General features: G+C 43.2%; 1 protein-coding gene across 2 annotated transcripts in view; it reads right to left on the bottom strand.

Moving 5' to 3' along the window:
• Positions 1–406: 406 nt before the first annotated feature.
• Positions 407–27641, bottom strand: part of SPPL2B (signal peptide peptidase like 2B) — a 45606-nt gene continuing 18371 nt past the window's right edge. The window contains exons 5-15 of one of the 2 annotated variants that reach the window (XM_075903153.1): positions 26654–26793; positions 24617–24759; positions 19003–19099; positions 18608–18724; positions 14251–14332; positions 11750–11824; positions 11567–11629; positions 10192–10291; positions 9508–9585; positions 7753–7913; positions 407–4804 (exon numbers count right to left, since the gene is read on the bottom strand). In XM_075903153.1, the coding sequence (XP_075759268.1) occupies positions 4490–4804; positions 7753–7913; positions 9508–9585; positions 10192–10291; positions 11567–11629; positions 11750–11824; positions 14251–14332; positions 18608–18724; positions 19003–19099; positions 24617–24759; positions 26654–26793 (1371 nt within the window). In that variant the 3' untranslated portion in view covers positions 407–4489. Of the gene's footprint in view, positions 4805–7685; positions 7914–9507; positions 9586–10191; positions 10292–11566; positions 11630–11749; positions 11825–14250; positions 14333–18607; positions 18725–19002; positions 19100–24616; positions 24760–26653; positions 26794–27641 lie in introns of both variants that reach the window. The other variant, XM_075903154.1, reaches the window with a different exon arrangement.

Below are 27641 nucleotides of genomic sequence, written 5' to 3'. Positions count from 1 at the left end.
ACATCCTAGACCTTATCTTTAGTGCATAAAAGAATCATCACACAGCAACTCATGCACCAGTCCATCCACTAATGAGGCAAAAGCTCAAAGGATGAGAAACCGAAACGTGGCTGTTGTTCATGACATTTACATACAGAGTCCACTTTTCTAGACACCCAACACAGGAGCGACAAGCCCTGAAAAAGTGATTCTTTAGTGAAGCCAAAGAGGCTGTAAGAGAAGTTACATGAATGAACCAAGGAATCCCCAATGTAACTGGAGTTCGATACAAAGAACAGTAGTTAAAGGAGACTCGATCCAGGCATGCTGCTGGGGTGAACACTTTGAAGCAAGCAGGAAAAGGAACAGAAGAGGTTTTCAAAAACTACAGGGTGGGTTCACAAAAATGGGAGGTTCAACATGCCTGTCTGCTCAATCATTTTATTTGGAAAGATGTTTCAAAATGGGCTGAGGTACAAAGAATAGGGTTTTAATAGAAACAGCCTTTAAAATCCCACTTCATCACAAAGCACCACAAGAGCTTGCAGGGCAGTGCACAGCACAGAGGACAAACCTGCAAGCAGACGGCAATTCGCCGTCTTCCTGTTAGTTGTTCAAGGAATGCAGCTCCTACCTCAGAACCCTGCCTCCTGCTGCCTCAGTCCTGTGAACAAAAGTAACACTTCCCGGTCCCTCTACCACCACCTAGCCACAGGTACCTTCTTTAAGACACAGCCATCACCCTCCCGGGACTCTCAGGCTCAGGTCCACAGAAACAAACTTGGCTCACAAAATGGTGCACTGCTGAGAAAAATTCCACCAGGACGGCAGTATAAAAGTGAGGGAAAGATGGAGGGCATGAAAGTTCAGCTGAGAGGTAAAGAAATTGGCTACAAAAAGAAACAGGTCAGAGATGGTTAATACATAGAACTGAACTTAGGATCTGGTGTGCTAATTAGAATGTAATGATAAATTCTAGTCAGAATAAACCTAGTTCCCTGTTCCACTTTTGCAGTGATTCTAAAGGTGCATGAAACACAAATACACGTGTCACTAAAAGCTACTGAACACATACACATCTGTGGAAGTAAATTCTTTGTCGTCTGATTATTACAGCAAATTCATTTTCAGTTAACCAGATACTGAAGGATGTAAATATTAAATGCATCAGCTTTACTTCTAAAATGTGCATTTCAATAATAATTTGGCTTTGGCAAACTGACAAGTTTGTCATAAAATCAAAATGAAACTTATGGAAACCATCAAGAAGGTTTAAAAAACCCAATCCCTCCCCCCCCCCTGAAAAACATAGCCTTATAATGAAGTATTTAAAACAAATAACTTTCTCATGATGGAAAAGTGTTACTGCACTGCACAGAGACAGAGCCCAGACAATCTCAGGCACACAGAATTTAAATGATATTGTAATGGTCCAAGTATGGGATGCATCTCCAAATCACCTATTTTAACCAGAGGTACAGCATTTGTGTGCCATTTCCTCACGCAAGTCTTACAGTAAGTGAAATGTGCACATGACATTTGTGGGGATAATTCACAAACCTAAAGGAAATTCTCTCTCCTAAAACAGATTAGCCAAGAAGTCTATACAACAGAAGTGACTTTACAATGCCTACTAGAAGTCAGCTATAATGTCCTGAATTCTTCCTTTTCAGTTTAGTTACAAGCAACCCAATGGCCTACGTTCTCCCATCCTGTTTCAGCTCCAGAAGCAACACCACAGCAAATGAAATGTATGTTTCAGAAAGTGTGATAAAAATTAATACTTTATCACCACATAAAACAGGTTGAATATTAAATATATAAAATGATGCATAATGATACGACTGAAAGAGAAACAAGGCAAAAACAAATTCAAATGTTATGACACATCAGTCTCACCTTTGAATTTCTTGGCATTTGTCTGTCAAGTGTATTATTTAAACAGTTTTTCTATAAATGTTTAATATACATATTTATAAAATGGCTTAAATTAAGGCATCATCCAGTTGGTTGAAGTGTCCAACACAAGCATCTCTGTCACTCTGCATGGCTAAGGGCTGGTTCAGCTCCCCTCAGTGAGAGCAACGTAGCCCATAAAGGAGAAGAAGAAATAAAACAGGTGAACTCTCTTTTGTACCGTTTAAACATGTTGCATTCAGTTCACCTGAAAGCCAAATCTGACCCACTAAAGACGTTAGGACTCAGAAAACCTTTCAAGAAACTCACCATCATTTCAGCCAGAGTTGAGTCAACTTGGCAGACAGAGCCCAGTTAAGGTCATCAAGGCTTAGACAGAAGCTGGCAAACTTCTGAACCCACAGTGTACTTTTACAGAAAGCTTCTAATATTCTGGAAAATGAATATTGTCCACTGAGCATGAAAGAGTAGAGAGAAAGTGGTTACAGTCTAAAAGACACAGCATAAACTTTCAGAAGGCTTACTCTCAGAAAGGAAAACAGAAACAGAATAATCATGTAGAGCTGCCAGCTGAAAGCCTTTCAAAACTTGATCCAAAAGGCCAATGGGCACTTACTATTAATGCATTTCTTTGGGTCCACTGAGAGTCTACTCTTGAAAGTGCCACACTATATGGTCTTGCAAGACTTCTGCTCTCAGAAGAACAATATTTATTGAGTGGCAGAGAGATGGCCACCCCATTGAGTTGATTATATTCTATTTCCAGGATATTAACAGGTTCCCAAAAACCTTGTTAATTACATTTCAAATGCCAGGTTTTAAAAAAATTGATTGGAATGTTTATAATTAAAGAATGTGCATGTCTTTGAAATAAATCAAATGGTCCTGATCAGTACATTCTCCAACAGAAGAGATTCAACACAATATTTATCATTTACAAAAGTTAGTCTGATGACTTTGCCCCTCTGCATGTGCAACACAGATGTGCAAGGAGCAAGTCAGGTTACACAAGAGAGGCCCATATTCTGGATGCTGAAAAGCAGTGCTGGCAATTTAAGGGCAGTTGCACCTAATCTGGATAAAGCTGAATAGACTGAAGTCTCCCTAAACTTCATTGTGTAGCTGTAGCTCTCCCGTGTCATGGTAGGGCCTGTATTCTGCAGTGCTAGCACAAATGAAGGTGGCTGTGACCTCCTTCTAGAACCCTGCAGGTCAAACTTAGACCAATCCTAGGACAAAAACAAAAGCTGACGTGAGGCAGCTGACCAGTTATAAAGAGGCTGAAAAGCACAAACAGCTGCACCACCACAGGCCTGCTTTAGAGAATGTCACACTTTTCTTCAGCAATAGATTCAATCTACATGACACAGTTTTCTCCGCAGAGCTATGGTGGCTAACCGAGTGAACCCCTCCTTGCAGTCAACAGCAGCATGCCAAATGTAACTGCAGCTGTGGCAACAGAAGAGTGCTACAGAATTTAGCTCAGTGGGGCACAGTGAACAGTCTGGAGAATTGGTGTCCCTTCGCTAGCAGAAAAAGTCTTCTGTTGGCATATGCTGCATTTACACTAAAGATTTTTGTACAGCACTGTCAGCCAAATATCTGTAATGCAGACAAACCCACAGAAATAAAAATGATAGTGAGAGAGTCAGAGAAACCAGCTGAACTTCCAGTATCAGTGTTAGTCCCTGAAGTCTTCAACAGACCATTCTGACGGACAACTAAGCTGTGCAGAATGTTACTATTTTTGATCAGATGTATCTAGCAATTAAGGGACTGGGATGCTTTTCAAAACAAAACAAAGCATCAAAGATACGTGTAGTAATCTTGCCTACTGTGTATTATTCTTCAAGATCCACTGAGTAAACATTTTCTTTCAAAGACAGCCCCTAGAATTCATAGGAGTGCTTACAGTGCTTCCTGTAGATCCATGCATCCTGCCTTTCAATCTATAGTATCAGCCAACCTGGGCACCTGGAACTGGAAAAAAATGTTGAGAAGAGAGATGCATTTCATGCATCATGGAAAAACAAATCCTTTTAGAGGGCTGGTAATTTAGCCAGTTCTCAGCATTTCTTGAGAGTGTCAGTTTATCCTAAACCATTCACTTGCAGCAATGGCTTTTACAAGCAGAAATTTAAAAGTCTCAAGGAGAGAAAATTCTACAAAACTACAGTATTTCTCTCTGCTTAGCTCTGTAGAAGACTTGTCCGATGCTTTTCCTCCACATTAGTCTACACTACGCTAAAGCAGCACAACAGCCACACAAGCCCAGAGTACTGGATAAGTCAAAATTCTCAATATTACCCTGGCATAATGAAACAGGAAAGGTAAAAGGCATCCAACTAATAAAATGATCATGGAAATTCATACATTAGAGAATCTTTGTAAAGCACCATATTTCAGAAAGCTGTTTGAAATGTATAGTTGTATCTGAAGTCCAAGGTAGAATATTCTTGCACTTGATCAGATTTCCAGCGAGGTTCCTCAATGAACGTGAACACTGCTCAACCAGCCTACTGACTGGTTTTCTGGTTTTGCACGGGGAAGTTTGGAGTTGGGGAGAAGGAAAAGTGGTTTCCTATTTTATCCTCTAGGCTGGCTGGGTCTTTTCTACTCTTAGGTTCTTGCTTTCAGGATCATCCTTGTTCTGACTGCTTTCTTGTTGGATCTGTGGGATGGGAATTTGTGGTTGGTCTGTTTGCAAGCTGGGACTGGTCAGCTCCTTGGTACCCAAGTGAGGCTGCTCTTCTGCACACACGGAGGGGTTATTTTGATCATCTGCATGGAGTGTGGGGTTGGTCATTTGTTGTTTTGATTCTTGTTGAGATGCTGGTGCATTCATATCTTTGGGGGGGTTGGGGCAGCTGACAGGGGCCAGCACCAATGGAGGATGAGGTAGGTCTTTCTGAAAATAAATAAATAAATAAAATTAGGATGATGTGTCAGGAAAACAAGAACCACTATTGCTACTAAGGGCTTACTAGAAAACCACAGCAGCTCAAAATGTGCTCGTTTTTATACGAGAACCATCGTTTTGCTGAATGGCCAACAGCAATCACACAGTGACCTCTTGGTGGAGTTAAACGAAGCGAAGCACACTGAACGAAGGATGACTTCTGGAGCAACTTCAGTTAATTCAAATCATCCCTAATGGCTGAAAAAGTTGCACATCTATTCTCTGGACAGGTCCCACTGAGGCGCATACACAGTGGGAGAATGGTCTCTGCCAGAACCTAATTAAATGTTTAAAGTCTATCAGCTTTTTTAACGTTATCTCTAACTGACTTGGGAAGCTCTCTCTGCTCTCTTCCTGTTTACCTGTAATGACACAGTTGCTGCCAATCCCCACTAATAATAAAGAACAGCTGGCACTTTCCTGGCCAGGTCACCAGATCGCAAAGTATTTCAACATTAAGTAAGCTTCACAAGTTCCCTAAAACAATTCTCTCTCCTTTTCCAATTGAGGGCTGATGTACAGGAAGTGTTAAGTGATGACCCAATGTCACGGTGTCCCAGAGATGAGGAATTAATGCCCCACTCTGAGCTCTACCCATTAGGTCCTATCTCTAACTTCTTCTTTCTACTGGACAGCAATGACACTTAAGGGTACATACCCAACCCAGCTAACATCCCAAACCTCTGGATCACTGAAGCCATTTGTTCTAGTTGCTTTACTAGTGATTTACCCTGGTCTTCCCCGATCAGGTGTCTCTAACAGGCTACCTGTAAGATGGCCTGTTGGGTTTTTTTCCCCACAGTGTTTCATTTTTTTCTATTTGCATCCTGAGAGCTTAGTTTGGTTCCTGTAGTATGTTCTCTTAAATAGAAAGTGAGTCTCCTCATTTCTCCCACTGTCTTCACTTCTGTATAAGCTACTCCTATCTGAACTGCCGTTCGGTTTGTACTTTTAATTCCAACAAGCTTCTTCCAACCTGAAGGACAAGCTTCCCATGCATTGTCAACTCAAACACCACCTGCCTATTACCTGCGTGCCTGGCATTTACGTAGACCAGCGATGGGCAAAGCCCAATCCATAGTAAACATTAACCTCAATGTAGAGCAGGGGTGGGGAACCTAAGGCCCAGGGGCTGGATACGGCCCCTGGCTTGCCTGGATCTGGCCCCCGAGGCTTGGGGTTGGCGCCCCTCCCCCCCCCAGCATTGGGGAGCCCGCACTGGCATTCCAGCCCTCTCCCCTGGCAACACCTGGTGGGGCTGGAGCACACAAAATCTACTAGCCTGGGCCCCCCCAGGCTCTGGTGTGTGAGGGAAATGTGGGGAGGGTCTTTCTGCCTCTCAGGGGCCACATGAGTGAGGTTTGTTTCTTTGTTTGTTTCTCACTTGTGTGAGGCCCCCAAGTGAATTTTCTGTGCATCAGGGGCCCCAACCCTAAAAAGGTTTCCCACATCTGAAGTAGAGGATTTGGAGAGTAGCAAACCATCTTTAGCTGAACATGCAGGTTCAACTGATCTTCTGAGGATGTTAGTGACTGCATTCTTTTAGACAAATCAGCAGCAGTTTTGCTCTCAACAAGTTTCCAATGTGGCCCTCAGCTATGAACAATTTGGCCATCAATGGGGTACAGATCCAAGATACAAACTGGGTATCAGCAGGATCAACTGAAGAGGTTCTTTTCATTCCACAGTGTATCTTTATGATTACTCACTTTCTTCCCATTTTCATGCCTTGAACTGCCTACAGAATAAGGTGGCTATCTTTTAAAAATAATAATAATGTTTTGAGTGAGGCTTGGGTATACACTTCAAAATGTTGCCAGTATAACTGTGTCAACTGGGTAGATGAAAAAAAAAAAAAAAATCACAACTTTAGCTGACAAATGCTCACTATGCTGGGAAAAGCCTTAGTGTAGACACATTATACAGAAAACTCATTTTAGCCAGGGAACTGGTATAAGCTATTCCAGCAAAAGAACTCCCGTCAGTATAAGCTACGTTTCCACTGGGTGGGTTTGCCAGTAGAGTTACAGTGATACAGTTATGTCGGCCAACCCTCTCTAGTACAGACAAGGCCTGAATAGATCACGAAACACTGATCAATTGACTAACATTCACTCTGAACAAAAGAACTGCTTTGATACTGGACTTTTTTTGACACTCTGAACACTAAACTCTCATTCTCTGGACAGGGTTTCCTGATGAACACACAATAAATTACATTTTATAATGCCAATACATTTTGAATAAGAAAGAATAGTAGCTCTAAAACAAACAAATCCACAAATATTTTGACTTAAGGGAAAACCCAAGATATTTCTGGTGTCCTGAAAGAAGCTTGTGAGGCATCCTGTGAAAAACCAAATCTCTTTATGCAGAATCAGGTATTAGTTTGCTGCATCTTTACCCTTATATTAAATACCTATTCAATGAATTATCCCTTACTATGAGGTACCTACTCCATTCATAATGGATGCATTTAACTTGCAACAAAGAATTTAACAGATCAGCCTAAAGGTGACAGTTCAAGATTCTAAATTAATTCCCTACCTCCTTTTGTTAAATTCTTCACACTCATAGAAGTTACAATGAATAAAATGTACAATAAAGCTAAGTTAACTACCAAGATTTAGACAACAGGATCAGTGTGCAGAGATAGGGACTGGTCAGTTTTAGTGGCTACAAACAATTAAAGCAGAAAATTCTGAGATTCATATTATACAATTACTAAAAGTCTTTAAAAGACTCTTTAGAACCAAAACATGAACATTAAATAAATGCAAAACACCAAGTTCTTTGTTTAGTTGGATAGTACTACAATATTTTACTCAACTTTAATTCTATTTAGGTTTTATAATATTAGTATTTCTTGAAGACACTCATATCAAACTGGTATTCACCGCAAAGCCGCTGCCCGTCCAGAACATTGTAAGCTCCTTTCGCCAAAGAGCCACAGTAAAACTAGTGAGCAGCGTACAGGGCACCAAGTAGAGCAGAGCTGGCTGGCCCTTCTGCATCAACGCCAAGGCTACAAAGGTCACCAGAAGGCCAATGCCATATGCTAAAAGGAAAGAACAATAACAAAAGAAAATTATTCAGATACAGTTCTGATAAAAAATGGCAGCACAGTTAACTAGAAGAAACATTCTAACGATTCAGCTAGTATAGGGGTTGGCAGCCTCTGGTGCATGGCACCTCAGGGTAGCCCACTGGTGGACTGCCAGACATTTTGTTTACATTAATCATCCAACAGACATGGCCTCTGCAACTGCCAGCGGGTGCGGTTCACCGTTCCCAGGCAATGGGAGCTGTGGGAAGTGGTGGCCAATATGTCCCTGAAGCTCACGCCACTTCCCGCAGCTCCCATTGGCTGGGAATGGCGCATTGCAGCCACTGGGAGCTGCGTGGGGGCCGTGTTGTCCTTGTGGACAGTTAACGTAAACAAAAGGTCTCGTGGCCCACCAGCGGATTGCCCTGAGGGGCCATGTGCTGACAGCTTCTGGGCCCTGCGTTAGTAGTATGAAGCTCGTTTTATAGCGCTATTCAGGCTTCCCTAAATACCACCATTCTGTGTCCAGTGGTCGTTCAGGATTATCCTTTGCTTAACAAGGAAAGATCATTTGCTGGACTACGAGACGCTGTCTTTCAGTGAAACAAGACAAAAACAAGACTGACCCAACTGTTCAGTATTTATGGAATAATTAACTCAGTATCTAGATCAATTTTATAAAGACAGAATAAATTAATGAAACATTTTATTAAATCACTTGAATTTTAAAAAAATAATCACAAACGCCCTTGTATTTAAACCACACAGTATTTTAATAAAAACAAATAAATGATGTCTGCCCATTATAACTAGCATGTCTTGTGATCTGGAAGCACTTGGCTTTTCACACAGGTTCCAAGGCATCACTGGAACATCATTAAACAAATACCTAGGCGTGTGTTTAAGATGGGGGTATGCCAGGCCTTTTGTGGCCCCCTGCTGGAGGTCTTGCAACCCTACTACATCCTGCTTCAGGACCCAGTGAAAATGGGTCTCCAGGCCTGCCTACACAGAAGCAGCCAATCAATCATTTTTGAGGCACTCTGCCCTCTCCTGGCATAGCGTGCCTTTACCAGATGTGCAACTCCAACACAATGCTTCTAGTGTAGACCTGCCCTCAGTGGTGTCACAAACTGGACTTTTAAAAGAGAGCTAGCAGTATCTCCACAATTTCATTTAATTTTATAGAATCAATTAGATTTTTTGCAGGGGCACGGTGTAAGTCTGAAGTCAAAAGGAAAATGCTCGGCTTGAATTCTCTCATGTAATGCATGTAATCTAAAAGGTTCACTAACATGCACACTACAACGATAAGAAAGAATAAGAGTATCCCAAACATACATAAAGCCACTGTAATTCAACCAAAGGCTTCTGATGAGGGTATAAAGCATAACCAAGAGCTAACTTTCTAGTTTGGACAGACAAAGCAGCTCAACCCTGTGTTATGTATATTGCTTTTGATTTATTTGTTTTAAATTGCTTCACTCCCAACTGTTGAAAGTGAGATCAGAGCAGAAAGCAAGCTGGGTGATAGAGAGCTCTGGCTTTGCTTGTGCAGGGATCGACTGCACCAGCGGCTGTGCAGAAATAACAGCTTCATACATACCTATAGTGCAGGCTACAAAATAGATTCGGGAGGATTGCACCTGAATATCAAACCGATGGCAGTAGGCTACCAGCAAGCCTAGGAGAAAAAAGGAAAGTAGTAAACTTAAAACATGTATACATGATTCAAAAATGAGTGAATCAATTTTGGTGAAAGGGGAGAACCCTCCCTAATAATTTTGAATTAAAACCAGCAGAAGTTTCAGACCAATGAAACTGAAAGGCAACACATTTAAATTTCAAAGAGGATTTTGAAAAAGTACACAGAACTCAATTATCCTGTGGATATAGTGAAACAAGACCTCATTGAGGCTAAAAGTTAACACAATTAAAAGATTAGCTATCAAGTTTCATTAGATAGTGTACAAAATTTAAGAATATCAACATTCATGATTTAGGACACAAACCGACCATCACCTGCATCCCTTTAAATTTCTTGACTTTCCTTCATGCACAAATGTCATACTAACACCAAATTAATGTAAGTTCTTCTCATTTAACCTGTCTGTTAAGAAAAGCAAGCGGAGCAGAGCCAAAGGGAAAACATGTATGTTTATGAATACATTAGCTTAGGGAGGGTCAGGTTACGAGTACCACTTGGAATAGAATTTAAGGAGAGGGGTCACGTTCCATAATAACTTTTCTTTCTGCACCATATTGCTTAGGCAAACAATTTCAGAAATACCTGGAACTAAGATGTCTCCAAATCCTAGCAGGGAAAAAGGCCTATCACAAAGAGCCAACGGTGAGGAGTTCAGTCTTGGAACCTTCAGGACCATGGGGAGCTTGGAAAGGAGAGAAAACATGTTTCATGAAGTAGAAAGGTTTCACCCATCTTCCAGCAGTAGAAAATACACGGCCCTCTTGTCATGCTGGACATGCAGACTTTAAACAGATGATACCTACACATGTATTATACTGAAAAGTATTATCTAAGCAGTATTTTTCATTTTACTGAGCTCCCTCAAACAGAGTGGATTGACTAAAATCACCAGTTTTTAAGTGAGCAAGCAGACAATCTTGCTTTAATTCACTGATTTTAATCCTATTTGTATTTTGTAATTATTTTCCTAAAGTAAAGCTGGTTCACAATGGTTCATATAATTTGCTTGGGTTTTTTTGCTAACCAGGAGGATAAATAAATATGTATACATACATGGTAAGAATTAAATTGCTTAACATATATCTCTTCAGATTCTTGAATTTTACATTTATTATTATGCTAGAAAATGGTGACTAATGCACTTATTTATTACAGACTGAACCTCTCTAGTTCGGCACCCTCAGGACCTGACTGTTGCCAAACCAGAGAATTTGCCGAACCACGGTATTGTTTAGCAGCATCACCAACACTTCCACTGCTTACTAGGCTCTTAGAAGACATTTAGGGGCAAATTAGAGCTAAATAACAGGACAGAATACAGAGAGCCAGGACTGGTGGCTGTAAAAAACTTTACGGGACCATGGGAAACTTGGCCATACTCATGATAACTAAAATCATGCTGGACCAAAGTGTGCCAAACTAGAGAGGTTCAACCTGTAGATGATTGTTTTTTAAACTTGGAATGCATGTCAAGCCCCATTTGTTGTAAAATTGGAATTCAATTAATAATCAGAAAATCCCCAAGTATTTTAAATATGTTTAACTAGTTACAGAAAACTACCTCAAATGTGCTGGATATAAGAGTTTACTTTTCTTAACAAAACATGTTTTACATTTAAAACTAACTCATTTATTAAACATAGGAAGTATTATGTTTATACAGTTCTTGCAAACACGGTACAAAAATGTCCCTGCACTGAAATCTTACAATTCAAGATGTGGTAAGATTGGACCTACTGTACGAAGCTACTTAAAATTATGCTTCTGAGACTGCTGTGGATTCCCATGGAGCAATTCAGTGCTTTGTAATTCCACTCCAAATGCTTTTGAAACGACCAGCCCTAAAAGCACTAGGCCATTTCAGCAGCTCTTTGTGGTCTGACCCTTTCAGAAGTTGAAAGCCTCAGAGGTTAATAGCTGGGAGTTAGTCTCATATTTTCAAAACGCAGACAAGTACCTTTTCATGAGTGGCAGAGTCAGTCGGGCCCGTAGCCACCTCCACCATTATACTCTGACCTGACTAAAGAAAAGAGGGCAAACTGTAAGTCAGCATGTTGGGATAATTTAAGGACACACAAAAATATCCTGTTGCATTACAGTCTATTCTAAACAGCAGACAGTACAGACACACTGTACATACCTTTGTTATATAAGGTGTGATGAAAACAAAGAACACATCATACACAAAAAGAACCGTCAGGAGCAAGGTGCAACCCTGGGAGAAAGATAAGAACTTTAACGAATATTTTATGTTCTTTGTGCTAGCTATTGGAAATAAATTCACAGCTGGTTCCAGAGTATTTCATTTCCAAGAACCATCCAATATATCCACATAGTTCCCTGAATTCAACTCTGCACAGATATGTTACAAGGAAAGATGTGTCTCTGCACACAATGTCTGTTATCCTTTTGTTTAGCCAGAACACTATACTTCCTCCCTATAGCATTCCTGCCATGAAATATTTTGATTCGTTAGGAATTGTGGGAAGCTCTGGAGGATGGATTCTTCTAGACAGCAGCAGCAGGTATCTCATTATTGTGACCATGCAAAACAACTGTCAAAGACCCAGCATGGACCAAAATCAAGTTGCTCATTGAGAAATTCTTCTATGGCGCTCGCTTGCAGTATGAGATGGAGAGACCAATCTGACCCAAAATGAACAGTTGGGGCACACAAACATTCCATGTGAGGCAGAGGAAAGTCAAGAGCTGAGAGAGTTCCCAATTCAGAGGTGTGGGACCCATAAAAAACAAAGCATATCCCACCCCCATTGCGTGTTTATGTAGCCCAAAGAATGAGAATGTTGCCAAGATACAAAAGTGCAATACAGAGGGAATCAGCATCACAGAGAACTGAAAGCTCCAATAACTAATTTTACAGAAACTTACAGATATGGGGGGGCCCCCCAAGGGAAGAACATTTAGGCGGGGCTGCACTGTGAACCGATGGAGTCGCTTTTCTGTTCTCCTTCAGATGCTCTTCTAAGAGCACCAGTCTGAGACCTAACACACAATGCTGGGGCCATCCTCATCAGACATCCGTCTGGATAGATAACCCAGCAGCCTCAACAGGTACAAACCTAACTCTGCTTCTGTGCTTGGCAGGTCAAGTTCCAATAGAAATACTCTGGCCCTACAAGCACCTTTCTGTGTCCATGACTTGGAAAGCTGTGGAAGAGCCCCAAGTGGGAACCCTGATCATTGGTGGAGAGGCCACAAATGCATTTTGTTCTTCCCCTTTGCCCTGTTCCCTCATGGACTCTCCTTTCTCTTACATTTAATTACTCCTGAGGGCGTTCTGCACCAAAATACTAGCCATTCTGCATACATTTTAAAATTCTGCACTGTTATTTGTTAAATAAATGGGGGCGCCAGCACAGCATTGGGGAGAAGGTGTCACTGGCTGCACAGAGCTTGAAGATCACTGGTCAGCTCCCCCAGATACTGACTCAGCAGTGGGGCTGCACCCAACCCTAACAGAGCACAAGGACCAGGCCTGCCCCCAAAACACCTCGGAGCCCTGCCCCTCCATGGCAGGAGCAGCAGTGCGGGCAGGCAGGCTCAGCAAAGCAGGATCCAAGTGTGGAGAGGCTAGTGTGGGGGGAGCTGGGTGTGGATAGCCCAGTGAGGGGATCTGGATGTCCAGAGGCTCATTGGGAGGTTCTGGGTGCAGCAGTAATAAGACTCTGGATCCCCACCCCACTAAGCCTTACTCCCCCAACCTCTCATTGAGCCCCCTCACACCCAGAGCTCCCTGAAGAGCTCTAGCCACACTCATTCTTCCCTCTCTGAGCTCCCATCACCTTCACCTGGATCCCCCCTCTCCATAGGAGCTGCTGGATTCCAAGTGTGGGGAGAAGCTCCTTGAGGAGGTCTAGGGGAGGCTTGGCAGGAAGGTTTGGGTATGAGGTGGTCTGGATGCACGGGGGTTGGATGGATGGGGGAAGCAGCTCCCTGTACAGCCATCCCTCTTCCTGCAGCTGAGGCACGATGGGTGGAGGAAGCATGCAGGGGGAGTTTGCAAAATTTCTAAAGCTGGGGGAGAAATGTGGGGTGGGGTCTGACAGCCCAGGTGCTCTGCGGGACAATAAGTCCAATCCTCCTCAATCCAGTTGGGACTAGTAGCTGAGCCTGGCACAGATAGAAGCGACTAGCTGGGTGTTCCCCAGACCCATCTCCTCCCCTACAGCAATCTACCTCTCTGCTCGCTACCCCAGCACTCAAACATACTGCTGGGAGGTTGGTCACCACTCTGTTGGCTTCCCTTTGCCTCACCATCAGAAAATCATTTTTCTGCAGGAAAGCAAAGTAATCTGCGGGGAAAATAAATTCCACATATGCACAAAAGTCAGCCAGGAGTAACATGTATATGACAGTAGTTGGTGATTTCAGATAGGGACTATTTTTGGTAAGCAGCCAGCTCTCTACTGGATGAGAAGTTACCAACCTTGTGCAAGCCATTTGATTTCTGAAATATCTTTGTCCACATTATATGCTATTTAAATTTCCTCCCAATCAATCCTCACACAACACCAGTTAAAATCAGAAATGTGTTTCCATATAAACATGTGAAATCAAAACCTGCCCTTTTTTAATCCCATGTCTGAGCAGGTTATTTTGACACGTGCGCAGTTTCTGTACCTTGAATGTAGGGAGTCGGATTGTTTTCAACATGTAAAGGCAGAAGGCAATTCCCAGAGCATCTTGCAGAACCCATGCCCATCTAGAGAGACAAGAATGTTACTTTTCTGCAGCAGGCACAAGAACAGCTAATCCAAACAGGCTCTCTCAACCAGGTTAGGAATAGTCACTCACCACCCATTTGGGCAAAGGAGGCACTAAATAGACACGTTATTTGTGCTGACTTTCTCTCTCTTTTGAATTAACCTGTATAATAAACTTAGAAACCAGAGATGGATATAAAATGTAATAGCTAGTGCCTCACCTGTTATGACAATAAGGATAATTTTAGTCCTTAGACACAAACTAAGAATGACTGTTAAAAGATCAGAGCGCATATTTCAGTAACTTAAGTTAGTGTCTTTGTGAAAGGTATTCGTGGTTGCAGTGCTATTGAAGTATAATTTATATAGTCAGCTATTACATCATAGTGTGTATATAAAATGGATTTCTGATGTCAAGCTGGGGTATTTCATGTACTTCTATTTGATACAGCCTAGAAAATAACTTTTAAATTTCTGTGTAGATTTAATCGAAATTTAATTTTGCAAATTTACCTGCAGACCTATTAGCAAGGAAGTTAACAACCGTAAGAATAAAAAGGCCATTGTGTAATAAAAGGTACTTTGTTAATTTATTTTGGCAGATAATATTCAGCTTTATTTATTTCTTACCAGTAAATGTGCTTCAGTACTGAATTCTTAGAAACATGAGACACCACAACATCCCCCTATTTGCTGAGAAGTAGGCAGAGACCACAGGGTATTTTGTGGCCTGTCAATTAGCTGAGTTACAGTTTATGAGGTTCTGCTGTATGTCCTAACTGAGAAAATTTAAAACAAGCTGCTCAAAAGTTTGCCACTATTAAAAAGAATGTGAACTGTTATCTACTGCAAACTATATTGAGGTAAGTTACACTGTGCCTTATCTTGGCTGCTCTGCACGTTGTAAAGGCTTACATTGTTACAGAGAGCCAAATATTTTCATTATATCTGATCAAATCAGTTCAGTTAATGTTCCAATTTTCAAGGTAGCCAAGAAGAATTTTACACTGGGGGAAAAAAGCCAGCTGTGTGTCCCCATAGAAATGGCAGACGGCATCACTGCTATCAGCAAACATACGCTGATTAGTCTCTTCTTGCTTCGAGTTTCTACAGCCAGAACAGATTAAAGAAGCCTCTCTTGGATCCCCTCTCTAGTACAGGTTATAAACCAGAACAACTAAAAATGTGATTTTAAATGGAGTTAGTTAAAACCAGCACAAACCTCTGTGGGGACATTCTTGCATGTCAATCTGGCTTACACCACTTCAAGTGCCTGAGGAACAGACTTAAGGGAAATGGCTACCTGTCAGGTTGAAATTGATTTAAGAGTGCCCACTGAAGAGATGTCTACACAGCAAAGAAAAACCTGCAGCAGGCTTGTGTCAGCCAACTTGGGCTCATGAGGCTCAGGCCATGAAGGTCTTTCCTTGCTGTACAGATTCCCCATGCCCAGAAGTCTACATAGCAATGAAACAGACCTGCAGCCCATCCCTGATGATCCTGAGTTGGCTAGCACAGGCATCTGCAGGTGTCTAGCTGCTGTGCAGACGCACCAGAGAGGTTTGCAGTGCTTTAACTCAGTGCCTCTCAACCTTTCCAGACTATTTTCAGGAATCAGATTTGTCTTGCATACCCCAAATTTCACCTCCCTTACAAATGACATGCTTTTACAGGAGTGTGGAAGTATTTTGAAGGGCAAGACAGTTGAAGTGATCGCCTGACTCCAGAGCAGGAATTACTAATGTGAGAGTATCAATCCTGAACTACCAATTGCATATGAAGGTGTTGAGTTTCCTCAGGTCCACAATGGGTTGACAATCTCCCTTTTCCTTTGGGATAAGGACATATTTTCTGTAGAACCCTTTCCTCCATACTGAAGAGGGACTTCCTTGATCGCTATGAGAGAACACAGCAAAGAGGGCTTTCTGATGTAGAGGTCCTTGTAAGAAGGGTTCCTAAAAAGGGGTTGGGGGAAAGGAATTAGGCACTGAAAATAACTGGAAGGTATATCCAGATGTTACTATCTCTATAGCCCACCAATCTTTGGTGATGTGAGACCATACATATCTGAATTGGGTTAAATGATTTTCAAAGGGAGGAGATCTACATGTTTGGAGTCAGTGGAGTTGGTCTATACCTCTTTTTAAGCCATATGGCCTTTTGGTCAAATAAATCTGATTTCTTTGGCTCTTGTTCTCTTGACATGGACCTGGACTATCTGGTTTTTTTGCTGGCTGCCATAACTACAAGGAAGATGAGTCCCGGGTAGGTATAAAAATTCCACACCATTGGGAGCCACTAGCTAATTTCTGTCTGACATGCAAGAGGAAGGGGCCACTGTGGCCAGTGTTTGCTACAGAACTCTGGCCAGGTCCATGATAGTCCTTCAGTCAATAAGGTTACCTCCTATCCTCCCTGTTGATGTAGCCTGCAGAATGTCCTCCAGTTTCATCCTCTTGAAAACTTCAGGAATCCTTTAAAATCCTTCATCTTTAGGACAGCATGGGAAATTAAAAACAGGACCACAAAAGGGCCACTGGCTCTCCTCCCATCTCCACTGCATCCTCCTCCTTCACCCAAGGGAGAATTGGGGAGGTTGCTGGGTGGTCTGTATGGCTGGGGCAGTTGAGGAAGCAGCCTTGAAGCGGTACAGTCTGTCCCACTAGCTTGGCGGTACTTGGTATTGCGGGACATGGGCTTGGTGGCCAAGGGGCTGGAAACTCTGGCTTGTGGCTCTGAGGGGTCCCATGCCTCCCTCAGAAAAAGTGCCTCAAACGTCTATCAGGGCAAGGCCTGGGGAGAGTCCCGGGTGAACAGATGTTGGCTGTTGGTATCTTCCATGCCCGCAACTGCTGAAGAAAAAGCACAGTCCAGTTCCATGGCTGGTGTCAGCCTCAGCATCTACGCCACTGGCCAAAGAACTACTCCACACTGCACGGCAGGAGGGTTTGGCAGAGACAGCTACATCTACGCCGAGCACAGGGGAGAAGAGGCTCAAGCTGTAGGATACCCTAATGGTGATGAGGAGTGCAGGTAGCATGGCCATGTCACGCAGAGCCGAGTCTTCCCTGTCAGTGTTGGCATGGCTACCAGAGACAGACGTGATGTCCTGCCATGCAGTACTAAGCGCTGTGGGGTTGAAGCATACTTTGCCAGCAGAGCAGAAGAGGTGACTATGGCCAAGCTTCTAGGGGAGTAGGGAGCCTTAGATCTGTTCTAGACGATCCTGGCATGTCACTACTGGTGTAGAACTGAGTTTGATGGGAATTACATAGTGCCATAAAACCTCAGAAGCCATTTGTAGCCAAGGGATGGACTTGTGCTTTGAGGAAGCATAGGTACAGATCTTCCTCTTGGGATCTCACACCCTGAGGCTTGTTTGTTGACGGTCTCCTTGTCTTCAGAGCTAAAGCCGGAGTGGCCAGAGCCAGGACTTTGGGGTAGAGAGTCCACATTCATGCTCTTAGGCTCTGAAGGCCCTGCAATACCCACTCCTGCACCGCTTTTTGCCTTTTATGCTGTTCCCACATGCAAAACCCTTAGATACCACAAAGCCAGAGAAATTATTTTTTGCCCACCCAATCCTGCCCACAAAATAGTTCATTTTACTCACTCCCACTACTCTGGAAGCAGGTCCTGTGGGACCTGCGGGGTCCCAGTCCAACGGTAGACCCTAATGTACAGATCCTGCTGGCCAAAAGGCTCTGAATTTGAGTGCATGAGGCACCTGGGTACAGTTAACAGAACTTGCATATAGACAGGAACTCGAAGGAGAATGAGTAGTTGAGCGATCTATACCAAATGAGTAATGCTTTCATAAAGAGCCCAGATGATCCATTCCTAACAACCGCCAGGAGCCACATAGCCAGATCATGGACCAGTCCTATATCCCTGTCCAGCACAGAGACTGGAGGGGGAAATTCCACCCAGCAGAGGAACATATCACCTATTTCCATTCCCATTCTGGAAGGCTTAGGCCCTGCAAAATGTAAGTCTATTTGGGACCCCAATGGCACCAAAAGATGCAGTGCCTATGAAAACCTGGGCTTAGTGGCAGGTACAGCTTTATGGACCATGGGTCAGTGAGCTCAGAGTGCAGTGCAGAGATAAAGTGCTCAGTCCCTGGAAGGGGCGGTTGACAATTTCTAGCTGCTTACATTGTGTAGCCCCTCCTCCCTCCCTCCACACAGGCTTCTGAGGGGGCTGTTAACTTGGTCTTTTGGGTGACACAATGTAGTCAGTGTTGCAGTGTGGCAGGTAAAGCCTTTACTTACTGATCTTCATTTCTGAAGACTCCCCAGACCACACTAACGGAGATACAAAACACAGCCAGAAGCAACATCCGAACCTGCGGACGCTTGTGAAAATATGGCAAGTTGTTGTCAGGGATCCTGAAAGTGGAACACACAGTGTGTAAACATTAACAGACAAAGGGACTATCAAAAGCACGTTAGGTAACTCTTTTCACAACACACAAGCATAACGGAAAACAACCACTCAGACCTTCTCCAGCTTCTTCGCATAACTACCCCTTTTCAGTTTAGCATTTTTAATTATACAGCAACAATCCAAGTCTAACTCTGATTTAACGCTAAAGGGAAGGATCACACAATCTAAGACTTCATGAAACACATTTTTGCCTTAAAAATGTATGCAAATAGTCAAATACCTGCATTTCCCCAATGGGAATCTTCTTACAAAGGGAGACAGACAACTGTAGAGACCAATGGAGGCAGCCAGGCAGAAAATCCCTATAATAACATAGACTGAAAGAACAACATGAATCAGTGAGGGTCACTCATGTCTCAACCACATGGCTCCACAGAGCCCCAAACTGGAGAACACAAACCCATTTTTAAAAGGGTATTAACAGCCACCACTGCTATCTAGTGGGATTATTCAGGTAAATAAAATGTTGCTTTTCATGCAAGGAAACAGCAGCTGACGTGGGGAGGCAGGGTAGAGGCTGTTTACAGTTTTGTAGCTAAACAGTTGAATTCTTCAGGGGATTCTAAAATATTGCTACTCAGTTTCTTACTTCTCAAAGACTGTTCAATTCCACCTAACTCATCCTGTCACTTGCCCATTTGCTGTTATGCAACAGATTTTATTGAGTTCAGTGAATAGGTAACAAGCTGTATCTTGCAAATATTTAGCAATCGCACTAGATTACACCAAACATGGACCAACATTCACCACTTTATCTACAGTGACTAGATGAATATGTGACCATTAAACGGGGGTTTGTTAATCAGTTTTATTAATATGTTGACCTAACAGGATTTTCTGACTCCATTCCTTACAAAAAGATGGGGCATAAAAATTACCGTATTTTCCAGCGTATAAGACGACTGGGCGTATAAGACTACCCCCTAATTTTCCAGTTAAAACATAGGTTTTGGCCTATACTCGCCGTATAAGACTACCCCCCCTTCCGAGGCAACACCATTTAATAACATCAGATTTGATTTATCGTACTTGCGCGCCCGGGGCCCGGCGCTCCCCGCGCCCGGCGCTCCCCGCGCACCATGTGCCCGGTGCCAGCCCCGAGCACTGTGTTGGGGACCAGTATCAGCACAGGTACGTTCTATATCCGGCGTATAAGATGACCCCCGATTTTTGGGGGATGTTTTTTAGTGTAAAAAGTCGTCTTATACGCCGGAAAATACGGTATGTTGCTCTACAAACCCTTCAATGGCTATTACCTGGAACTCACTTCATAACAAACTTTCAAGCAGTGTTTCCAGGTTCCTTTCTGAAGTGATCACATAATTTAAGAATAATTTACTAAATTACATAATAAATGTATTACTCATAAAATTTGATGCTGCTTTCCATGATTTAATAACATTAAACTGACTAACAGAACTCAGATTACACATTTCAGTTACAGAATCATCTCCAGGCACAACCAAGAGCATGGAGCACTTCCTCACAACACCAGCAATAGATTTTACCCAGGAATTTCTGCAGCAAGCCTACGACTCGTGATTAAGCTAGAGTAGGTATTTTGGAAAGATACACCCACACTGAAAAAAAAATTAAGTAATGAGGAATCCATCATGCCCCTACTTAAATGATTTCAATTACTATGTTTCAAAAACAAGCCTTATTTCTTTCCTAAATCAATTTCACTTCAGTTTCCAAACACTGAATCTTATTTTGCTTTTGTCTGATACATTAAAGAGCTCTCTACTATCAGAAATCTTGTCCCCTGATAGGTATTTCTAGACTGTGATCAAATAATAAGCTTCTCTTTGATAAGCTAAACAGAGCTTCTTCAGCCATTAACTGAACATGGCTTCTTAAACTTAATCTCTAGGGGTATGTCTACACTACAAAATTAATTTGAAATAAACAGTAGTTATTTCGAATTAACTTTAATAGCATCTACACAGGCAAACCGCTATGTAGAAATAAATCCGAAATAGTGGAGTCCTTATTTCAAATTTGGTAAACCTCATTCTACAAGGAGTAACACCAAATTTGAAATTGCTATTTCAAATGAAGTACTGTGCAGACACTTAATTCGAAATCGGGGGCCTTCAGCCCTTCCTAGGGAGCCCGGGTGGCCACTCTGGGCACAACCAGGAAAGCTTACTCTCCTCTCTCCCAGCCCCGGAGCCATTAAAGGGGTAGACCCTGGCCACAGTGCCTGTGCCAGCTCCAAGCCTGCCAGCCCAGAGCCAGCAGTGGCCACCGGGGCCCCTGACCCAGTGGCCCCAAAACATGAGCCATCAAGCCACTGGCAGACAGCCCTCTACCACTCCCCAGGAGCAGTCTGCCAGCTCCCAGGAGCCTGACAGGGGCTGGAGAAGGCGGGTGCCTTCCTGGTCCAGGATGGAGATCATGGACTTTATTCAGGTTTGGGGGGATGCCCCCAACATCCATGAACTCCGCACTAGATGGAGGAACGCGGCCGTGTATGGCAGGATAGTTGCCAGCCTGGCCACCAAAGGCCACATGCGAACCCAGGAGCAGGTTAGCATGAAAGTCAGGTTGGTCCGGCAAGACCCCCAACTCTGAGCCCTGAGCTTCCCCTCCCCCTTCTTCCCCTTGCTTTCCCCTTCCAGATTTCCCCCTCCCCTCTTCCACCCTCTCTCTCTTCCCCTCCCATCTCCTTTTCCCAGTCTCCCCAGAGGTTCACCACCCCCCCTCCAGTTTTGTTCAATAAACCCAGTTTCTATTATTGAACATACGTGTTTTTTATTTGACATCAGGAAGGGGGGCTAGGAAGAGGTAAGTGGAAGGACATGAGGGAGGAATGGGGCACGAGCCCCCGGTGGGGAGGACCGGGGAGGCTCTGAGGGCTTCCCGGGGTGGACGCTCTCCCTCAGGGCCTCCTGGATCCTGACAGCCCCCTGATGGACCCCCCCCAGATAGCAGCCTGCAGCAAGTGCAGCTGGGCTGATGGCAACGACCCCACGAAACGCACCAGGGGCAGCTATGGCTCCATGTGGCTGAGTACTGTGGTGTCCCGAGTGCAGGCACTCAAGGCACTCCAAGACAGGACTGCTTTGCTGTCCCTCATAGAGGTAGACAAGCAAGCTGGGAACCCTGAGAACTGTCTGTCCGGGGTGGGGGTAGGGTCCCTTTAAGCACGGATCTCAATTAGCCTCAGACAGCAGCCCCACACACTAAGTCCTAACCTGATGCCCTGCCGGCACTGGTTCTGGCCAGCCTTAACTTTGGTTCAGGGTCCACTCAGTGTGGACGTGCTAGTTCAAAATAGCAAAATGCTATTTTGAAATAGTTTGTGTATAGATGCATTATTTCGAATTAGCTTAATTCGAATTAACTATTTCAAATTAAGTTAATTCGAAATAGCACTGTAGTGTAGACATACTAGTAGACCAGATACTAGTAGACCAGACCTAGGCACATGATAACCTTTGGAAACCTTGCACTGACGAGGAGGATGTGTCAACACCCTCGAGGTTCTTCTTCCATCTCAGTTTCTATGATTATTACGGAAGTAGGAAGTTCTAGTCTTTCCGCAAGATCATATCTGCGGAGCCAGTCATTCTTCACAGAGGCGCTGGAAAGTACTCCCGAGGGAATTCTTCATCAAAAAATTAAAAATTCTGCGCTCATTTTAAAATTCTGCTAATTGCACTTGTCAATAAAGCACTGTGGGGACTTGCTTTCCCTTCAGAAAATCATTTGTGGGGAAGCAAAGAAATCTGCAAAGGACATGAACTGTGTGTGTGAGCCATGGCGAAGGATTTACCCTAGGAGCAAAAAAAAGGGGGAAATGCAAGATTACGTTAAAAAACCCTGCTGCTGCAAACATCTTTGGGCTACATTTTGGGCTTAACTACTCCAGAGGTTCCTTTAGAAGAGAAAAAAAAATCCAGTTTTTTGCTTACAAGATAAAATTATTCAACAAATCTAAATCAGCGTCTGTTCCTGAAAGGTTAACTAAAATATAGATAACTTCAGCTCATACACTACATCTTTTCTGACCATTGGATGCCATGGATTCAAAGCTGAAGACCACATTCATGGGATAGCAAATGTGCTGACACACACTACACCAGCCATTAAACATTTTAATTCAGAAACTGATCTCTAACAGGCATTCCTACTCTAAGAAGTGCAAATTAAGGTTTCATGTCTATTATACATCAATAAGAGTACAGTCTCTCCCTGAGTTACGAACGAGTTACAGACCAAACACTTAGCTGTAACTCGATCTGTTCGTAACTCGGACCCCATTGAGTTACATAGCGACCGTGCTGTTCGTAAGCGTGCGTCGCGTTCGTAATTCAGGGACCGCCTTTACAACCGCTCCATGGGAGCTTTGGTTGTAAATGTGAAGTCGTAATTCGACCATTCGCAACTCGGGGACTGGCTGTAGATCAATTTTTCCTCAGGTTAGAAGTTATTTGAGAGTAATGGCTTCCTTTCCAGCTGACACCAGTTGCAATGTCATTCACTTCAATGGGGCTACAGAAGGGAAACCGATAGATGAATTTGGCCCTGCAATTGGAATGATCCCATCGATTCACAAGCTAGATGAGAATACAGTTCACCCTCAAAGAGATGTGCAAATCTGTCAGAGCAATCCAAAGTAGTAAAAAGCATACGTGGCACTAGAATAAGGAGATGAGATTCTAAACAAAGGAAAGAACCTAACCTGTTTCTGATATTGTAGCCATTTTTACAATCACTTTTCAAACAATGCATGCACTTTAAGGGGACAAGAAACACAGAATACTAGGACTGGAAGGGACCTCGAGAGGTCATCAAGTCTAGTCCCTTCCCTCACGCCAAGCACCATCTAGAATTAGATCATGCCTGACAGATGTCTATCCAACCTGCTCTTAAATATCTCCACTGATGAAGATTTCACAACCACCGGAGGCAATTTATATCAGTGTTTAACCACCCCGACAGTTAGACAGCTTTTCCTCATGTTCAACCTAAACCTCCCTTGCTGCGGTTTAAGCCCATTGCTTCTTGTCCTGACCTCAGAGGGCAAGGAGAACAATTTTTCCTCCCTCCTCCTTGTAGCATCCTTTTAGATAGCTGTTTTCAAGTTCAAGTATGTCCCCTCTCAGTCTTCTCTTTTCTAAACTAAACAAGCCCAAGTCTTTCAGTCTTCCCTCATCGCTCATGTTTTCTAGACCTTTAATCATTCTTGTTGCTCTTCTCTGGACCTTCTCCAATTTCTCCACATCTTTCCTGAAATGTGGTGCCCAGAACTGGACACAAGTCTCCAACTGAGGCCTAATCAGAACAGAGTAGAGTGGAAGAATGACTTCTTGTGTCTTGTCACCATGCTCCTGTTAATGCACCCCAGAATCGTGTTTGCTTATTTCACAACAGTGTCACACTGCTGACTCATATTTAGCTTGTGGTCCACTATGCCATTAGATCCCTTTCTGCCGGACTCCTTCCCAGACAGTCGCTTCCCATTCTGTATGTGTGAAACTGATTGTTCCTTCTTAAGTGGAGTACTTTACATTTGTCCTTATTAAACTTCATCCTCTTTACCTCAAACCATTTCTCTAGTTTGTCCAGATCATTTTGAATTATGACCCAGTCCTCCAAAGCAGCTGCAACCCCTCCCAGCTTGGTATCATCTGCAAACTTAATAATCATACTCTCTATGCCATTATCTAAATCGTTGATTAAGATAATGAACATAACTGGTCCTAAAACAGACCCTGAGGAACCCCACTTGTTCTGCCCTTCAAGCATGAATCTGAACCGTTAACAACCACTACTTGATAATGTATAGCATAAAATAATTTTTACAGAAATACAATAAAAAGCACCTAAGTCATCATAGAAGAAATAAAGAAGGACCAGCATAGAGCAGCACATCACCACAAATATACAGATCATGATGGGAGTGACATCAACTGTTTCGTCGTCATGTTTTTCTGCCCCATCATCACGTTTGTGCTTCATGTATCGCCTGAAAGAGAGCAGCATGTCGATAATCAGATCCTGCCGTGAACAGACAAGGCCTCTAATCCTTGATGGGGCACAGCACAGGAAGGGGACCATGGCAGGAAGAGGATGAGAACAGGGCAAAACCCGTGCCTTCATGGATTCCTACTGAAGTCAACAGAGCGCCACCAATGGCTCTACCTATGCAGTATCAAGGCTTAGAATACATGTGCGCCTAATGGATAATGTACCATGTATAAAAATCTGTCTCGATTTTATCATTAGTATTAGTTCCAATCTACTACTACTAATGAAGAGAAATCAGAAAAGCTATCATGGAATAAGTCGTTACAGGAAACGCCCGACTTCCGACCACCCAAGTTATGACTCCCTGAGCTTACAAAAATGGTTGTAAGTGCGGAAGGGGCCGAAAGCCCCCGACTTATGTCTTCGGCCCGCACGGCGCCTATCATAAATGAGGGTTCGAGTACGAAACCCCTGACGCTTCCCCAGGAACCAATCGTGTCCCAAGTCGGGGGCGCCTGTACTAATGTGGATAAAGTCCTCAACAAGTCAGGTGATAGCTAAACTAACCGTTACAATTTCAGCAATGGGTCTCAATGAACAGTGTTTAAAAAATGAAGTCTTATATATATTTATTTTAGAGATCTGTGCCTATCTGTGAGTCTATTTGTTCAAGAACCCCTCCTAACTGGTAAGCATGCCAGGACCACTAAATTTTCTAGGCAGCTTCCTCTTATCGTTACTTAAAGCAAGGTCAGGGTTTGGTTGTGTCAGGACAATAGGATGTGCCTGGAATTCTATAGTTTTCCATAACATGGAAAGGGAGAGGTCTGACTGGATGGACAGCTATACTACAGAGCGACCACCAGGAGCAGCAGGAGTGGGTGGCAGCACAAGGAAGGCAGCAGCCAGCTGGGACCAAGGCTCAACTTTTTGCTGGCCACCGACCCAGGTAAGTGGCGCCTCTGTCTTAAATCCCTCTCCCCAGGTCCCTGCGGGCTTCCCGACACCTCCCTTAGAAGCCACACCTGGAGTGTGCCATGCCATTCCAGGGCGAGGGGAGTGCTCCTGGGCCGGCCTAAATGGCTCCCTCTGCCCACCCCAGCCCCAGGGAAAAGCTGTTAGGGCCAGGGAAGCTTACACACCTTGTCAAAGGACAAGCCCTGTGTTGAGTGAGGTGCACACCTTTCTCCCTGGGCCAGCTCTGAGGAGAAGCCAGCAGGCAGGGTGTGCAGTCCCCAGCGCCCTAAGAAACCAGCCCCCATACTCTTCCTTGAGCTTCCTCTCACCCCAACCCCCTGCCCTGACAGCTGTACACCCACCCCCTGCTCTGAGCCCCTCTTCAATCCCCCATTCTGACTACTGCACCCCCTATACCCAGCTGTAAAGGAGCAAAGGCAAAGTCTTCAAGTATTTAATATTTTAAAACATGAAGCTGCTCAACAGATACTGTAAAACATTCACATTTTAGTCAACATTTGATTAAAATATTGTTATATTTCTTGCACTAAAATGATCACTGAGTGGATAAATAAATCCCTCCCTAAATGAAATTATACTAGAAAGAAAACAAGAGTCATGTAACATATTTTGTATGAACAAAAAAACACCAATAAAAGCCTAAAGGAGCCTTCACAGAGGCTCAGGTAGGAAGGCTAATATTGCCACTGGTTTCTTCTTTAACATTTTAAAAACCTGCTCCAAGTTTTTTCTTTGTCTATTAAGGTACCAAAACACAGAAGTGCAAGTTCTTTAGCAGCACCTCCAAAGGTCATTGCTTCTAGAACTGTCACTTCATTCCAGATTCACAGGCACCCCCACACGCCTTGGCCTTCTCAGAATCAAATTCTTTGGCCCATACATGGCCAGCAGGGCCCTCCATTTGCTCTACTTACTTTTTCACATCTCTGCTTCCTGCCCAATAGCCTCCAATTGCAACCGTGCCCACAGCCATTACGAAGATAATCACCATGTTATAGTCAAGAACAGGTTCATTTGGCGCATACATTGCCACCTTCACCGATTCGCCAAAACTCTGCAAAGGAAACATGAACATTACAAACTGCTTAGTGTTGCAGCCTCATCAGAATCAACTATTTCTTTAAAGCCAATAAGATAATGTCTAGTGATCTCGGAGGGTGAAAATTTCTGCACTCATACTTCATATTGATGTTGACAGCTCCAGTGTTTGGGGAGAGATACTGAACATAATCTTTGCTATCTGGTATAGTTCTTGCTTTTAGTACTCCCACTGACTTTGTATTTTCCATCCTGTAATGTCCACTTGGTGCTAGCTGTTTTGTAGAAGGAAGAGTTTGTCTGTGTGAAAACTCCGTAGCCATGTGTTAATGTGCTCTATTTGCTTAAGGCCAGCACTTGTAAAACAGAATGAGCATCCTAGCTCCTACTGTGTTTGAGTTGGGGAAACACAGAAATTATAATGTGAAACCTGGAGGGTGTTATTGCACTTTCACAGAAATATTCATTTTAAAATATCCGTAACAGCCATCAGCCACTTGATGTTTCTCTTCCCTTTGTATTTTCAGTGCTGTGTCAATTACATTCGCTATCTGCATGACTTTATTACTTATTTTTACTATTCACATTAGCGTGTGACTTATAACTAGCAGCAAGTGACTAGTGCTTAGGACCTCATTCCAGTAACAGTGATTAGTGGTCTCCTAAATAAAAAAAAAAAAGTAAATTCTTGTGTCAAAACAAAATGTTTAATTTTATGTTTCACAAAACATAACAAAATGGACTATACATATACTTTTTTTGCAAATATAGAAGATACTAAAGTTATTTTCCATGTGTGTCAAGCTAAGAGACATTTAATTTTAAGCATAAAGTATAAAAATTTCTTCACTTCATGCATCAATA

This window comes from Pelodiscus sinensis, chromosome 19, assembly GCF_049634645.1.
Source record: "Pelodiscus sinensis isolate JC-2024 chromosome 19, ASM4963464v1, whole genome shotgun sequence".
Classification (NCBI taxonomy): domain Eukaryota; kingdom Metazoa; phylum Chordata; order Testudines; family Trionychidae; genus Pelodiscus; species Pelodiscus sinensis.
This window is presented reverse-complemented; position numbering and strand designations above follow the sequence as displayed.